Genomic DNA, 16993 nt, shown 5'->3' on the forward strand with positions numbered 1-16993 from the left:
GCAGTGAGTAGACCTAAATACACGCGGTCCTCGGATTACTGTTGACTTCCCTTTTGGTGGAAGTCGGATCTTCTAACCGAAATTAAGTCTCTCACACCATATGCAGAGCATATAAAAGACATGGTCTAGCGGCTACGATCTAAAGCATGGCCAAGATTGGCGACATTCCTTTTCCTTGGTGCACTTTCACCACAAGAGCCTGCCTTGCGCTTCGTAGACGGTAAAGTGCAAAAAAAGTTAATAAGGGAAGTTATGTGGTCTGCGTCGCTGTAGCTCTTCAGCGTTGGTTAATTTAATTTGAATTTGGCAGCATGATTGCAACCCAAGGAGCACCTAAATTGGAATGTGGCATGAAAGCCTGCAGTGCAAGTCCGCCTGTGACGCTTCAAGTGACGAGCAGGTGTTTTCTCTAAATATACATTTAATGATATTAAAGGGTTTGGGATACATATGGAAAGGGGTTGTAACTGTTAGGAATCACTTCCATGCAACTTGAGTAGGACAATGTGTCTTTTATGCAAGTCTCATGGCGTCGCTCCACAGAGAGACAATAATTGGCTTACGTTGCAACCTCATGGATATGTAGCTAATATATACAAACAATCAACAAAGCGTGTGTGTGTGAGGCGATGACGGCGAAAGAATGTAACACTTTTGTGACCTACGGATGACGCCGCATGTAAACATGACTCCTGCTCGACACGGCCGTGTTGGCAAAAACAAAAATAACGCTTTCCTGTGAAACGTCCCTCCTCAGACTATTTGAAATGATCATTTGACAAAAAAAAAAAAAATGTCCCATGGTCTCTTGAGTGACACCTGCAGACAAGCGGCTGATTGACGGCTTGACTCCATCCCCATCCGGCTGAGGCGTTGCCTACTGGGTGCGGAGCTGGTAATCTGTGTAGGAAATGGACAAGACTTAATTGAATATGCAGATGGACGGCAATACAAAGACAATGTTAGGAGGATGTTGGGCAATTAGTGGGAACATTAGAAAAAGACCCCACAAGTGCAAGCCTTTCCCAATTAGTTCTTTTTTTTTTAAGTTCACTTTCACACGGTTCACAGGAAGTTGCCTCATGTTGTAGCTGTTTTTTTCTTTTTATAGAAAAAGTGCATCACTTCCCACCACATTGCAGGCCATTGCCTAACTCTTGCCTAATGCCTGCACTGTGTGTGTGTGTGTGTGTGTGTATGCTATTACCTCCATTCTGGGTGATGTAGCGCACCCATGGCAGGGCCTGGTAGCCGCTCTTCTCAATGATCTTCAGGTAGCGCACCTGCCAACAAAACGCACCGTTAGAAACTCCTCAACCAATGCAGGGTCACATGATGCTGAAGAAAAGACCTTTTATGCACCAAATGTCAAACCCTGGAACTATTCCATAGCACGCTTGACGCAAAATGTGGCTTCATTGATGGTTCTTTTGGGGGTTAAGTGCTAAGTGTTAAGTGCTGCTTTGGTAGTTATGCCATAGAAAAACATTTTTAGGATCTTCTAAATCCGTTTATTGACATAGAGCCCTCCAGACGAGAAATAACACTCCTTACACTCCTATCCTCCAATATGGTAGAGTGCTGTGAAAAATAGTTTGCTCCCTACCTTTTTGCATATCTATCACACTTTAATGTTTCACATCAAAACATTTAAATATTAGTCAATGACAACACAACTAAACACATAATGCAGTTCTTAAATTAAACTAAATTAAATAAAAAATCCAAAGCTACATGGCCCTGGTTCGGCCACCCTTAGCAGCAACAACTGCAATCAAGTGTTTGCGATAGCATGCAATGAGTCTCTTACAGCGCTGTGGAGGACTTAGCAGAATTCGTCAAAATAGGACAATTTTTCTGTCATTTATTTGCAAGAGAGTCAGACCTCCAGTGTATTTTCATTCCTCTTAATAAAGCATAGGGCACATAGAAAATTAGCATTTGCCCGTTTCTTCTAGTTATATAAAGGGCCAGGTTTAGGTTTTCCTGCTTGAGTTTAAAAGCTCTTCTGGCCTCGGCATGAAGTCTGGGTTTTAATTTCATGGAGAGACTTGCTTGGGATAAGAAGGGTTTCTACAATGTTCTCATAATGTGAGCCCAACTCTACGCCATGCAGCACATTTTTATAATTTAGATCACAACATGTAACTCATCAATTTTTGGGCCTTAAATGGTTAATTTGGGTAAAAAATACACAGAATTTGCTTATATATACATATTTTTACCAACCATGAAAGACTGGAATAGTGTGGAGTAACTTTTGACAAATGGTGATAAGACCGTATTAGTAGTCCGCATGCAACATTTTCACTGTCCAAACCACTTTTTTTTTTTTAAGCTCCTGAGTCCAAGAAGAGTCCACATTGTAAACACCAGAGATACGAGCAGAGTTCTTGAGGAAGCAGCGATGTGACTCACAAGAAGGGGAAGCAGCTTTATGGAATGGTGGTTCGAAGGAAACGCACATTTCTTTGACGTGACTGTGTTTTTTTTGGGATGATTCAGCACAATCCCCCTGTTCGGCTTTCACAAGGCCGTTAACCGAACAAGCGTTACCACACCGCTGGATTTCGAGTAAGGCCAGAAATAGCCTTCCAGCTGAAGACGATAGTACGAGTATCACATGGTGGATGTCACTTGTGTAGAAAAAGGCCGTGTGATGTGTCAGGGATGTAAAGTTGACCACATGTGCACACTCGCCATTAAGAGGCCCAAAGCGCACATTTGACCACCGTAAGGCTGACGTGACCCTTTTTCTTGGGGGCGGAGGGGAAGCCACCATGTCTCAGTCACACTGGCTTCCAGATGAGCGCAGGAAGGGAGAGTGCAGGAATTATGCTGGTGGATTGGCAGCGGTACTCGGCTCTGGTCGCCTTGCTTGACCCAGCGAGGTCACAGAACGCCGTGGGCTGGCACGGCGCAACCGTGTCCATGCCGTCAGCAAAAAAAAAAAAAAAAAAAAAAAAACATCTGCGGGATAGCATTCCGGCGTTCTGAAATGGAGGATGCTTGTTTGTAAACATCAGGTTGGACCTCATGTCTTGGCACCTCAGCAGGCGTCAATTGGCAGCCGCCATAAGTGTGGCCCTGCTGCATTTAAGTGCATCGTACGCACTCGAAATGAGCGCTCTCTCGGCAGTTAGTGGCGCAGTTAAGAGCAACTTTCCCATGCTCTGATGTTTACACGGCTTAATTAAACTCCACCGCCTCTCATGCACGCCTCCTCTTGCACGTAGAGAGCGGCGAGAGAAACCACGTGCTGCCTTCAAATAAGAGGACAGGTTAGCAGCCTGACGCACGCGTTGGACACGACCATGGGTGGCCCGGGTGCACCCAAGTGAGATAAAGACTGGGAAATTAAGTCACCTCATTGCAGAATGCCTCAAAACACCGGTGCTGGTGTTTATTCCAGCATATTGGCGCCTCTCTGCAGGTTGACGTCCTCAAGTGCTGCTTGGTGAATCAGTGCACCGAGTGAAACCGAGCAAGGCAGCGGGGGTTAAGAAAAGTGCACAAGAGAAACGGCCCAAATGTGCTTAAATGCGAGTGTGTCATTTCCGAGTAGGACGAATGACATCCAACTTAATCATGTTTTGTTTGCAAATGTGGAAATGCTGATGATGTATCAGTCAGTGAACAGTCGCATTTAGTGTCATCTACTCCCAGCTTTTGTTGCTTATGAACGGTAGCAATTTGACAACGTTATTAATGAAATAAACATACAGTGACCACAGGATAATTTCACAGAACTAATCAAATGTGGTGGTACCTTAGACCAGTGTTTTTCAACCTTTTTTGAGCCACGGCACGTTTTTTACGTTGGAAAAATTTTGTGGCACACCAATAACCAACATTATTTGCTTCTTTCAGCTTTTTCCTGATTATGGACTCGCCACAGCAGATCCTTTTGATCCGCATACAAATTTAAACAATATTACAAAATGTCACCACTACCTCTCACGTGCATCACTAAGTCTATTAGAGGAACGAGGCAATCAGCTACGTGTTGCCACACGGACGAATATTGAATTGCTCTGCCAGTCTTTACACCAATGACACGCGACAATGACATAATATTTGCAGAAAATTATTAATACATGTTAATTAAAAAAGTGATATTGAATAATTCTTCACGGCACACCTGACGATTTCTTGTTGAAAATCACTGCCTTGGACTAGCCAAACAATGAGCCAAAGCATACCCGTCATTTACTGTGGTTGGTTTATTAATGAGGATATAAGCCTTATGATGGCACTGTGTGTGGCTGTTTCATCATAACGTTGTCTTATTTAACAAATTTCACATTGCCCCTAAATGTGATCATTTTCATTTAGTGAAAAAGCTAAGCGTCTTATTATTATTATTATTATTATTACCTCTCGGGTCGAGGAAATCTCATTTAATTTGGTGTCATTTAGTTTTACTGCAGGGAGCAAGCCTTTGCCAACATGTCTGTATTTCCTTATTTTTCTTGGCCAGTTGTAATGTCCAAGTGGTACTAACATTGTGACTGGTGAGTGTATTACAATTATCTGTCTTTACAGACAAAAAAAAAAAAAAAAAACTTCAGTGAATTGACTCGCTATGAAGCTTGAAAGCATGCAGCGTGTGACTTGAGGTCATTTGTCACTCGGCTCTTTGCTGTGGCGGTTTTGTTTTAGTCACAAAATACATTGTCCGGCGTTATTTTGATGTGGACGGCAAACGTGCAATTAAGGGAACCTGATGCAAACTGTTTTCATTTGTCTTTGAATATGTTTGCCAAGTGGCATTTGGACATGGGAAAATATGATGTTGTGTTCCTGCGACGCATATATAATCACAAGACAACTGTCATTATGCAGTCAGTGCAAAGCTCTGCAGCGACGGCATTCCAGCAGGGAGGAAGGTCATTTGCATCTTGTTTCAGTTTGGTTTTCGATGGGAACATTTTTAAAGTTTACACGATGTTTTTATGATAAACAGGAAAGCAGTCAGACTCCGCTGACACTGAGAGAGAGCCTTTACAGCTGCTACACTGCCCCCTGTGGCCAAACGTAGGTTGCATTTCCCCTTGTTTAAACGTTTACTTGCCTTGTGAAGACATTGCAAGTGCGGCAAAGTGTGCGTACCTGGATGCCGGAGGTGGTGAAGTAGGGGATCTCGAACTTGACACTGATTGGGGGCTTCCCCTCTTTATCTTCAGCTTCCACACTCGGGAGACCAAAGTGGGCTCGCATCAAATACTCCTTCCCGCCCTGTTATAAAATACGTCATAGTTGAGGTGCAGAATGAATCAGACAGGAGGGGTTTTAAAAAAAAAACTAAAAGGTTTCAATCCCACAAATAATTTGCTTTGTTTTGCACTTCTGAGTCACACATGTTGGCGCTTACAGGGAAGGACTTGATGGACCAGACGATCTCGCTGTTCTCAGGCACCCACTTGACGCTGCCAACTGTGGTCTTGAACTTGGGAGAGTCGGCGTCTGTTGGCACGGGAATGTGGATCTCCACATTGTTGGCGGTGGAACGGCGTTTGAACTGACTTTTGGCCTGATAAAATGGAGGGGGCGAAGGGGAAAACAAGCAGGTCGGGTTTGGCAACGGCATTGGCAGGAGTGACAAACCAGTTTAGAATTTAGCTTTTGTTTGCCACCCACATGGCAACAGGGCACAGTGTGAATGGGAATCACTGTGGTGGATGACTAATTAATTTGTTTAAGCAGCCAAAATCTTCATAATATGTAATGATAATGATGGTGTACTCTGCGTTATATGCAAATGTAAAAAATGACTGAGGAGCCAAGTGTGGGAACCTACCTTGATCATGTACTCGATGCGACTATGAGAATGCTTCTCAATGACGGATTCAATCCAGATCAGCGGCTTCACCTGACACGTAAACAACTCATATTTGATTTGCATTTGCATACACAGCCATGGCCAGACGATTTGAGAACAACACACAATTTGCTGCTTCGGTTTTGATGCTAAATTGCATATAACCCAGAATCTTATGAAGTGATAAGACGACTGTCAATTAAAAGTCCCCTTTGTCATGAAAATGAACTTCATCCCAACAACAAATTTCACTGCATTTCATTCAGTCCTGCCACAAAAGGACCAATTGACATCAAGTTAGTTATTCTCTGGTTAAAGGAGACCTATAATGCTTTTCCCACTTTTCTGATAACAATGTTGTTTGAATGTTGTATTCTGGTGTTAAACTGTGCCAAAGTTTCAGATAATGCAATGATTTTCAACCACTGTTCCATGGCACACTAGAAATACACCTTTCTTCTATTCCTGCCACGATATCAACTTTGTGTTCATCTAAACAGGCCCAGGTTTCCACAGAGTGAAATTATATTGTAATTAAATGTACATTGCACAGTGTCATTTTGTAACATTTTCTGTTTCCAATGTAAAAAAAAAATGCCGTGGCTAAATAAAAGGTTGAAAAAACATCGATATCGAATAAGGTTTGCGCATTTGGAAGTGAGCCCTGCAAGAAGTTTGGGATTTTGGCTGGTTGGTTCTCCAGCCAGAAGCTCATGAGTTATCAGTAGCTCTCCAAAGGCTTTACTCATTTATTGTCAATCAGTTCCCAATCCCAAGGAAATAGAGCTGGAATAGGCGCAGATTCTAGAAAGCTTTCTGTGCAGGTTATCATGTGTACCTGCTCTATAGGAGTCACACAACTCAAAACAAAGGGTCTACAGATAAGCATGTGGTTAGTGTGCAGACCTCACAGCTAGGAGACTACGGTTCAATTCCACCCTCGTCTATCTCTTTGTGGAGTTTGCATGTTCTCCCTGTGCATGCGTGGATTTTCTCCGGGTACTCCAGTTTCCTCCCACATTCCAAAAACATGCTAGGTTAATTGGCCACTCCAAATTGTCCATAGATATGAATGTGAGTGTGAATGGTTGTTTGTCTACTATATGTGCCCTGTGATTGGCTGGCCACCAGTCCAGGGTTCAGCCCAAAGAGAGCTGGGATAGGCTCCAGCACCCCCCGCGACCCTTGTGAGTATAAGCGGTAGAAAATGAATTAATGAAGGTCCTCTTTAAATAATATTTTTAGAATGTGCCACGGGACCAAAAAAAAGAGAGCACAGCATGTGGTACCAAAACAACCCGGCAAAAGTGATAACTAGGTGGCTGTTGGAACAACATAGTAACATTTGAGAAAAAGATCTAAAAACGCTGAAGCAGCAAATACTGTGAATACTTAACACTTGTATCATTCTCAGAACCTTTGACCACGACTGTAGATTCCTCCTATCAAATACACTGCCTCCCTCTAGTGGACAATAGACATTACTACCACTTTGATGCATAAAAATCTTACATGAGTGTTGAGGCGGTAGGACATGAGCTCAAACTCGCCGTCAGGCGGGATGAAGGAGATGGTTCGGTCGTTCTCAAAGCGAGACAGACGGACGCACTGATGAAACTTCACGTCCTCCAGCTCCACTGATTTACTCTTCCCTCCTGCAGGAGGCCACACAGGACACGGTTTTTCCAAGCAGGACAGGAACGTAACTGAATGTCTACACTACATGAATTTGATTATTTTGGGCTCGCTGTTCTAGCAGCAACTCACGTCCGGTGTTTTCAAACAGAACCTTGTCGTTGAGGCCCAGTCGCAACTCTGGCATTCCGGACAGGAAAACACGCATCTTAATAGAGCCAACGATCTCGCTGCGTAGAACGTTACCGTTGGCACTGACCTGAGAGGAGGCACAGAGGACTGGTAAAAGCAGAGCAAGATCGTGCTGACATTCACACAGGAGGGAAGTTTAGGGCCCGTTTGGCTTTTGGCATTACTTCAGCAACACATCGTTCAGGTCTTACCAGCAGGTTGACTGACTCAATGACATCCAGGAAAACTTCGTTTTTCCTGTACTTGATGCCCTCTGAGCGCCACGAAACAGCATTGGTGACTGTGGCGGGAGGGCGGGGGGCACCCGTGTCCAGTTTGTGCCCCTCCTGAGTTATATACCTGAGAGGAAAACAGGGCCAAATTAGCTCACTTCCAGTCTTCTTTCTACTTAGTACTTCAGATACCGCTTTATCGGGATTGTTTAGTTTTCCCCGTCAATTCGGTATCACAGTAACATGCAGGTTTAAAACCATAGCCATCGTGGGGGGACAAAAAAAATCCATGCTCAAATTCAACCCATTCAAAGGGAAGAATGCCAACTCCCATCGATCGGCCACCAAACATTATCGGCTAATTTCTGTGACCGACGTAGGCTCGTATTTTCTTCCACAACGGAGCGCCGCAGCCATCTCATTAACGCATGTGTCCCACAGCAGATAAGTCGTCGCTACGGTCTTGGGGTCATTTTGGTTGGCCAGCCACTGCTGGGATGGTTAATGGCTCTCACTTTGGTGGGCTGGAGTCCAAAAGCCTTAGAAATGGTTTCATAAACCTTTCCAGACTGACACATCTCAATTAATCTCTCTTCTCTTCGTTCCTCTTTATGGTAATGGTCATGGTTTTATTTCATTTGAACATGCATCAGATTACAATTGAGTGCATCCCATAATCAGTTCACAGTTCCACATGTCCAAAAGGAGTAGGAAGAAGCAAAGCTTATTAAATCCTACCCCTCCATCTGGTACTTTTACAATCAGTAACTGTTACATTTGTTCACTTCCTGCTTTCCTCAGATAGTTTAAGTGTTTTTTTGTTTTTTTTTCACAATGAGCATCCAATGACATAATGGGTACCATAGTAAGTGTCAATATAGTGATATATATAGCACATCATGACTGGTTCAAGACTCTTCATCCTTGTATTTAGCAAACATCAACTGCTTGTATTGTTTCTTGAATTGGCTCATCGTTGTGCATTGTTTGAGGTCCTTACTCAATCCATTCCATAGTTTGATTCCACATACTGAAATGCTATGGCTTTTTAACGTAGTCCTAGCATAGAAGTGTTTCAAATGTACTTCTTCCCTGAGATCATATTTCTCCTCTCTTGTAGAGAAGTATTGAATGACATTTTTAGGTAATTGGTTATTTTTAGCCTTATGCATTATTTTAGCTGTTTGAAGATGAACTATATCAGCAAGTTGAAGTATTTGTGATTTTAGAAATAAGGAGTTAGTATGTTCTCTGTAGGCGGCATTATGAATTATCCTTACTGACCTTTTTTGCAGTACATTTAGTGAGTGAAGATTGCTTTTCTAGTTATTACCCCATATTTCCACACAATAAGTAAGATATGGTAGAAACAGAGAGGGAATGTGCAAACTAGCTCCTTTGTGTGTGTAACTGTGTGTAACGGCTAAAGTGTGAGGCACATGTTTGTCATGTAAATATGTGTAGTATACCCCTACTTTTCCTTTATGGGCAAACTTTATTATTGAATATTTTTCGACTTTGTAACAGAGAGTGATGTTCAACCGGAGTTGCTGATTTCAACAGAAAGTTCCCTGTCATTCAGGACCACCTTGACACCTCACAGGGGGACACGCCCTACTATTTAAGAACGACCCTATCCTTCTCATTTCAGGGGCATTTAAAAAAAAGACATATTCTGAAAACACCTCCGCTGACCACACTCTGTTTTCTGTTGTGATTGGTCGGGGGTCGAGGTTGGCTGCAAAACCCCCACCGCCACATATTGTGTTAGTTACAACGATACAATGTAATAAGACTGCTAAAAGTCTCCGTCAAAGGGGGTGCAACTCACTCTTGCAGAATCTTGCTGTCAGTAGTCTGAGGGTAACCAAAGTCCATCAGCTCGTCCATCAGCTCGTAAATGATGACAAAGTTATCTCGGATGCTCTCTTCCTCCAGTTCTTTGAAATACTCTGAAAAAACCTACAGGGTACAAATGTAGCTTCCGAAATCAACATATAAAGACTTGTGTTGGTTAAAGTGCAAACTGGAGATGATCCTTGTAGCCTACCTGGACAATTTTGTACAAGAAAGAGAAAACCAAGGAAACACTGGCATTTTTCTTGGATGTAGCAACCACTGAGGTGATGCAGGGTTAAGAGATTTTCAATCATAGGCAGAACGGGTAAAGTACAACTTAGCAGTGCTGTCATGTTGCGGTAAGGATACAGTAGAGGTTATTGTGCTTGATCCACATGAAACGCACTCCACCGTGAGCCAGGATGGGAGAAAGTGTGCCCTCTTCCTCTTTGTCCATCAGGAGGCTCATGAAGTGCTCGATCTCGGACATGTCCACATCGCCTCGGTAGTTCCGACACACCAGCACCTGACAGGTTCACATCAACGTTAGTTTTGGATCACCATTTAACAGGTTTTTCCTTAACAAGAATATGCTATTAGATTGGAAAAAGAATGTCATAAGCATACAAAATACTGCTGCATTTTTGTACATCCTGATGCACCAACCATTTATGCCGTGTTAATACAGTTGTTGCAAAGACAACAAATATTCTTCAAACTCTTGTTAATTTAGGAGCAGCAACACTTTTTGGGGTCTTTGACAGCACAGTAAGGACGGATTTGGTAGGATTTTCCCATTGCTAGCATCCTTCCCAGTCCGACCGAGAGAGGAAACAGCTGTCAACTTAGGGGATGTTTTTTTTCTTCATATCGCAGTCATTCGTTTAATTAATACATTATACCTTTTCGCTACTAACTTAAAAGTTTTCTCGGTTTATTTTCACACCAAAAGTCACTATTACTCTATAACAATTGAAGCGTTGAGATCGTTTAGCCACCACTGTCAAACAGGAATGTGCTAGCACGGATGCTATTTGCTAGGCTAACGTTAGCCGGCCCCGTTATTTCCTTCCTTACCTTTCCTTTTAAATCCAAGACGTAAACGGCGCTCGCAGACATCTTGGATTTTTGGGTCGTTCAAAAGAATGCGCTGTGTCCACACCTTATGGACCGTGCTCAATTGATGACTTGTAGGAGACAAAAATTAAATATCAGACGTCCATTCATAATACTGTGAGGAAAAAAAACACTTGACTTCCGCCTTTGACGCAGTAGCACGAGAGCATACAGCGCCACCTGGTGCCTTGGAGAATGCAGTAGTCCAGGGGTCTCAAACTCAATTTACCTGGGGGCCACTGGAGTTAGGGTCTGGGCAAGGCTGGGCCGCATCAGGTTTCCCCCCCCCCAAAAAACGCATTTAATAAAAACAGAAAAATATACAAACTTTTTCAGTGCTTTGGTTCCGATTTTCTACAACAAAAGTTCTGATAAAACATTCAACTGTTCTCAAATATCTTAATTTTTATTTTTCTGCACAAAATAAGATGAAAAATAAATAAACAAATCAAGAATAAAGAAAATCAATCAATCAGTAATAAATAAATATAATAATAATAATAAAACGCCAAATAATAAAAACTTAAGAAACCACATATAGTTGGTGGGTAGACAAATTATGACATGACAAAACACAATTATAGTCACATTTATACTTTTTTTTATTTATTGCGCAACTGCAGGGTCTTGAGACACATGCTAACTCGCAAAACTAGAAAGCTAGCGACCTAAACGGTAGCCTTCAAGTTATTTCCTTTAAACTTAAATAGCCAAAAACTTACCACTTCCACACGGATAGGGAGGATAACTATTAACAGTTATTTAACCTTTAACATGAACATTAATCAAACGTAATAATTTTTTCTGGGTACATGATACCATACAGCATCCATATCAAACTTGCGCGGGCCGCACTAACATTAAACTTTCATATCAAGGCGGGGGCCTCAAACTAGTGTCCTGCGGGCCACAATTGGCCCGCGTGCCGCGTGTTTGAGACCCCTGCAGTAGTCTAATGTGGTATAATGTGTGTTTACATTTACTTTTAAAGATAATTACATGATCGGCATCCAAATTTGATGAAAATTAACAAAGATTATTTCATTTAATATTATTTAATTGTATTTTTTTATATATTAAGTATATTTTTAGGTTTATTTTATGTGTCTGACCTGGAAGAGTTTAATTCCGGTCCTGTTTTGTTATTGTCAGATAACAGCAAGCTAAAGCATGTTGTGGTGGTATGCAGGAATACACTTACATTATAAATATATGCATGCAACATGTATGGAATAATTTTACAAATCCAAATGCATTACAAAATATCTGCTAAAATATCAAATTCAAGAGCCTCTAAATGGTGCAGAACTGGATAAAAGTGCAGATCCAATGCCCAGTACAGGTTTGACTTCATACATGTGTGCGTTCTCTCCCAGGTATTCTGGCTTCCTCCATGATATTTTGCTTAGTAATAAAATGACGTCATGCAGCTGTTTATGATATCTTCTGCATGAAACAACACTTATGTGAGTGCCTTGCCTTGTGAGCCAATCCTCAATGAAATCTTACTTTATCATCATGGACCGTTTTGGAGGTGCAAGCTCAAGTCAACAACAAAAGAATGTGCACAAACAAAAGAAGTATGTGCGTGACAGAATATAACACCCATGTTTGATTTTTAACAGGTCACTTCAACGCCAACCGCGTACAAAGTATAAAAATTGAGAAAACCAAGTATTCAAGACATTGAAATATGTTTTTGAAGGAGTAGTAGACCTATTTGTTCTTACTGGAATGAAATGTGGTGCTTTATACTCTGATATCTAACAGATGTTGTCTGCACACTTGCTTCCTTATTTGTGATGTTTGTGAAACACATTTCAAGCTCTTATAAGATATAAGAATACAGTCAAAAAAATGAATACACTCATTCATTCATTCATTTTCTACCGCTTTTCCTCACAAGGGTCGCGGGTGTGCTGGAGCCTATCCCAGCTGTCTTCGGGCGTGAGGCAGGGTACACCCTGGACTGGTTGCCAGCCAATCACAGGGCACATATAGACAAACAACCATTCACACTCACATTCATACCTATGGACAATTTGGAGTCGCCAATTAACCTAGCATGTTTTTGGAATGTGGGAGGAAACCGGAGTACCCGGAGAAAACCCACGCATGCACGGGGAGAACATGCAAACTCCACACAGAGATGGCCGAGGGTGGAATTGAACCCTGGTCTCCTAGCTGTGAGGTCTGCAGACTAACCACTAGACCACCGTGACGCCCCTAATACACTCCAGTTTTTATAATTTGGTAGACTGTCTTGGTTTGAAACAACACTGCATGTAGCATACTAGTCTGTTTGCCTTGTGCTGTCATTCAACAAAATGGAATGCCCAAACAAAGCCCCCGCTGTATGAGATAAGAACAAGCCATTCTCATAGGCAACTGGCTCATCGGCAGCATTCCCTCTCGGCTGCACAGGTTTTCTGATAGTTGACCGGATCCTGCTCAAAGTGGAGGAGTTTAAGTACCTCAGAACTTAAAGCTCTCATTTGACTGGTCCATCGATCATGAACTTCATGTAGTGGAGTTTTCTCCATAGCGTGGCTGGGCTTGACCTCCCTTGGAGGTAAGGCGAGAAGCACCAAGAGAGCCACTTGAGGTGGCTCAGGCATCTGGTCTTGATGTCTCCCGGACGCCTCCCTGGCGAGGTGTTCTTAGGAGGCCTTGGGGAAGACCCAGGAAAGACTCAGGAGGAACGCCAGGAGGAGCTGGACGAAGTAGCAGGGGAGGAAAAATTTCATTCATTCATTTTCTACCGCTTATCCTCACGAAGGTCGCGGGGGGTGCTGGAGCCTATCCCAGCTGTCTTCGGGCGAGAGGCGGGGTACACCCTGGACTGGTGGCCAGCCAATCACAGGGCACATATAGACAAACAACCATTCACACTCACATTCATACCTATGGACAATTTAGAGTGGCCAATTAACCTAGCATGTTTTTGGAATGTGGGAGGAAACCGGAGTACCCGGAGAAAACCCACGCATGCATGGAGAGAACATGCAAACTCCACACAGAGATGGCCAAGGGTGAAGGGTGGAATTGAACCCTGGTCTCCTAGCTGTGAGGTCTGCGCGCTAACCACTCGACCGCCGTGCCGCCCGGAAAAATTACAACTTTATTTAATTTAGAGTTTGTTTATTCTAATATAACAACTTAAAAAAATACCATATTTTTAAATTCTATGCTATCTATTCTCATAATATTATCATTTTAAAATTTAGAACTTTTTCTCATTGGAATATGACTATTTTCCCTTAATATTTTGACTTTACTTTTATAAAAATACAGCTTTGTTTTTTTGTATTTTCCTACTTTTTCATCTCTTTTATTGTAAATGTTGTTCTCCTGAAATTATGACTTTTTCCCATGATATTACAACTTTTCCCCCCATCCTAATTTTCCAAAAATAACAGCCCGGAGGCAGGCTGTGGGTGAAATAAATTAAAACAGGCCATTTTGGCGGAAATAGTTGCAGATTCCGGAAGATCTAGAAAGCTTTTTGTGTGGGTTATTGTGTGTAGCTGCTCTATAGTAGTCCACAACTCAATACAAAGGCTCTAAAAATGAGCGTAATAGATCCCATTTAAATCATATTTTCAGAATGTGCCAAATTAAAAAAATAAGTCACGGGCTATAAAGGGCCCCTGGGCCACACTTTGGGCATCACCTGTTTTAAAGTACCATGTCTTTCTCTTGAGCATAAGCCTTTCAGCGCAGTGCCTTCCTGTGGGACAAGTGGGCCTCTTGAAAAGTGACACATGTTTGATCCCCTTTGCTGCTCAGAAGGAGTCTAGACATTGTTGGCAGGGGCCACGAGCACAACGGGATGGGGGGGGGGGGGGCTACCCAGCCAAATATAACTCCATACCGTGTATCGGTCACGTTGTGCATGTATAGAAGTATATATACTGTATATTTGTAAGTACAGGTGAGTTAAAGAGGTGATTCACTACCATCAGTGTTACTTCATAGCAGTATAACACATTTGGAGACTGTGTGTCGTCCTTTTTTTTGCAGCGCTCCGTGATTTATACTTAGCAGCACTCGGACTGTGTATTCCACTCCCAAGGCGATCCTGTGGATTTTGGGGGAGTTTTGACCATATAAGGAGATGAGGAGTTTGCAGTCTGCTTTCCTGTGGGAGGCGTTTCCCGTTTCTTTCCCTCTCGCCTCCCAGTCGCTCTATTCATCTAAGCTCCTCTCCTTGTGTTTGAATACATACAACACAAAATACACAGCAGTCTTACTTTGAAAGATGTGTTCAGGTTCTCTGAGGGAGCATCTTGACTGACCGTAAAAGGACGCTGGCTTCATGTTGGTAGTGGATAGTGAGTGTGAGAAGTTGATATTTATGACTTCATACTTGTTTGGAGGACTTCCTCAGGCGATCCGCTTGTCTGGAATGCCTGAAAAGCGAACCCAGTACAAATGTTGATAGCAACAAAGTCTTGTTTGAATTCCGAAAGAGTCAAGCACTCGCCGTCATGTTTCCTCTGCAAGAATACATGATGCATGATAGCAGCCGGCATGACTATGATATGCTGTGATGCATTTCCTATTCATCCATTTTCTTTTGCTTATCATGGTCAGGGTCATGGGGGGATGGAGCCTATCCCAGATGATTTTGGGAAGATAATAGGAAAAATCCTTACATGTGACAGGTATACTTTTCATGGAGAAGTCCATAGATGGTTACTTTTGGACATGACTGTCCAGTCTCGACTTCCGGATCGGACTAAGGATCCAACACATGTATATTAAAAGCTGACATTTTAAAATGATGCATCGATATTTATTATCAACTCCTACAAATTGTGGGCCTTGGGTGGAATACAATAAAACAGACCGTTTTCGCCGGAAGCATGAAATCCAAAGAAATATAGCTGAATAGGTGCCGATTCTGGAAGATCTAGACAGCATTGTGTGCTGGTTATTGTGTGTAGCTGCTCTATAGGAGTCCACAACTCAATACAAAGGGCTGAAAATGAGCATAGTACTTTGAGGTGCCATAAAAGTGTAAAAAGAAGTTTCATTGCACATGACTGTCCAGTCTTCCGGATCGGATTCAGGATCCAACACATGTATGTTAAAATCTGAAATTTTTAAATGATACATCGACATTTATTATCAACTGCTATAAATTTGGGTTTGCAGCTAGCGGCACAAGTAGGCGTGTCTGGAGGCGGGCCTTGGGTGGAATACAATAAAACAAACCATATTCGCGGGAAGCATGAATTACAAATAAATACAGCTGAAAAGGTGCAGATTCTGGAAGATCTCGACAGCTTTGTGTGCATTCAGTTTCATTGGACAGAACTGTCCAGTCTCTACTTCCGGATCGGATTCAGGATCCAATACATGTATGTTAAAAGCTGACATTTTAAAATGATACATCAACATTTATTATCAACTCCTATAAATAAGCAATGGGGGATTGTGACCAATTAGGCGTGTCTGGAGGCGGGCCTTGGGTGGAATACAATAAAACACACCGTTTTCACGGGAAGCATGAAATCCAAAGAAATACAGCTGAATAGGTGCCGATTCTGGAAGATCTCGACAGCTTTGTGTGCTGGTTATTGTGTGTAGCTGCTCTATAGGAGTCCACAACTCAATACAAAGGGCTGAAAATGAGCATAGTAGGCCCATTTTAAACACTTTGAGGTGCCATTAAAGTATAAAAAGAAGTTTTAGTAGTAAGACATCAAAACAAAACATTCATTTTCATGGCAAATAACAAAGATGGATGTCATTTTTGTGCTGTTTGTTGGTTCATGACAAATTACAAATGACCTTTGCTCTTTACACCCGTCGTTTTCAAACATTTTTAAAGTGTAAAAAGAAGATAAGCAATGTTTATTAGTAAAAAAACTGAAACAAAACATCCACTTTCATGACAAATAACGACAGCGCTGCATTGCAGAAGCGCTTTATGCATCTCATATTTTAACATTTTGGTAAAAAAATAAAAAAAAAGCTAACTTCTATTTCCAAATCATTGGCTAACATTTTGTACAAACGTTAAAAAAATTTGAACCACTTCCTGCTTTGAGTCAGCTCGCTCTGGTTCTTCCCTGTGTTGGGACCACTCCTTCTTTTGAAATAAGCATCACCTTTCTCATAAAGCTAAAGAAAAAGCAAAGTGCTGAAATCTATGCCCTGTAAATGCAGG

The 16993-nt window shown here is 42.1% G+C and overlaps 1 protein-coding gene across 2 annotated transcripts; it reads right to left on the minus strand.

Annotated features, from left to right (window-relative positions):
* Positions 1-403: 403 nt before the first annotated feature.
* On the minus strand, positions 404-10972 carry LOC131109738 (AP-1 complex subunit mu-1). Of its 2 annotated transcripts, XM_058062019.2 has the most exons (12): positions 10777-10972; positions 10069-10225; positions 9911-9978; positions 9692-9822; positions 7840-7987; positions 7589-7715; positions 7334-7476; positions 5801-5872; positions 5375-5533; positions 5113-5238; positions 1208-1283; positions 404-900 (listed from the first exon to the last, which is right to left on the minus strand). In XM_058062019.2, the coding sequence occupies exons 1-12, from the start codon at positions 10816-10818 to the stop codon at positions 878-880; spliced, it is 1272 nt and encodes a 423-aa protein (XP_057918002.1). In that variant the 5' UTR covers positions 10819-10972; the 3' UTR covers positions 404-877. The 2 variants fall into 2 exon arrangements, with proteins under 2 accessions (XP_057918002.1, XP_078645004.1); XM_078788878.1 differs by lacking the exon at positions 10777-10972 and having other exon boundaries at positions 9692-9821; positions 9909-9978; positions 10069-10217.
* Between the last annotated feature and the right edge of the window lie 6021 nt (positions 10973-16993).

This window comes from Doryrhamphus excisus, linkage group LG2, assembly GCF_037039965.1.
Source record: "Doryrhamphus excisus strain RoL-2023G ecotype Guam linkage group LG2, RoL_Dexc_Guam_v1.1, whole genome shotgun sequence".
In the NCBI taxonomy this organism is placed as follows: domain Eukaryota; kingdom Metazoa; phylum Chordata; class Actinopteri; order Syngnathiformes; family Syngnathidae; genus Doryrhamphus; species Doryrhamphus excisus.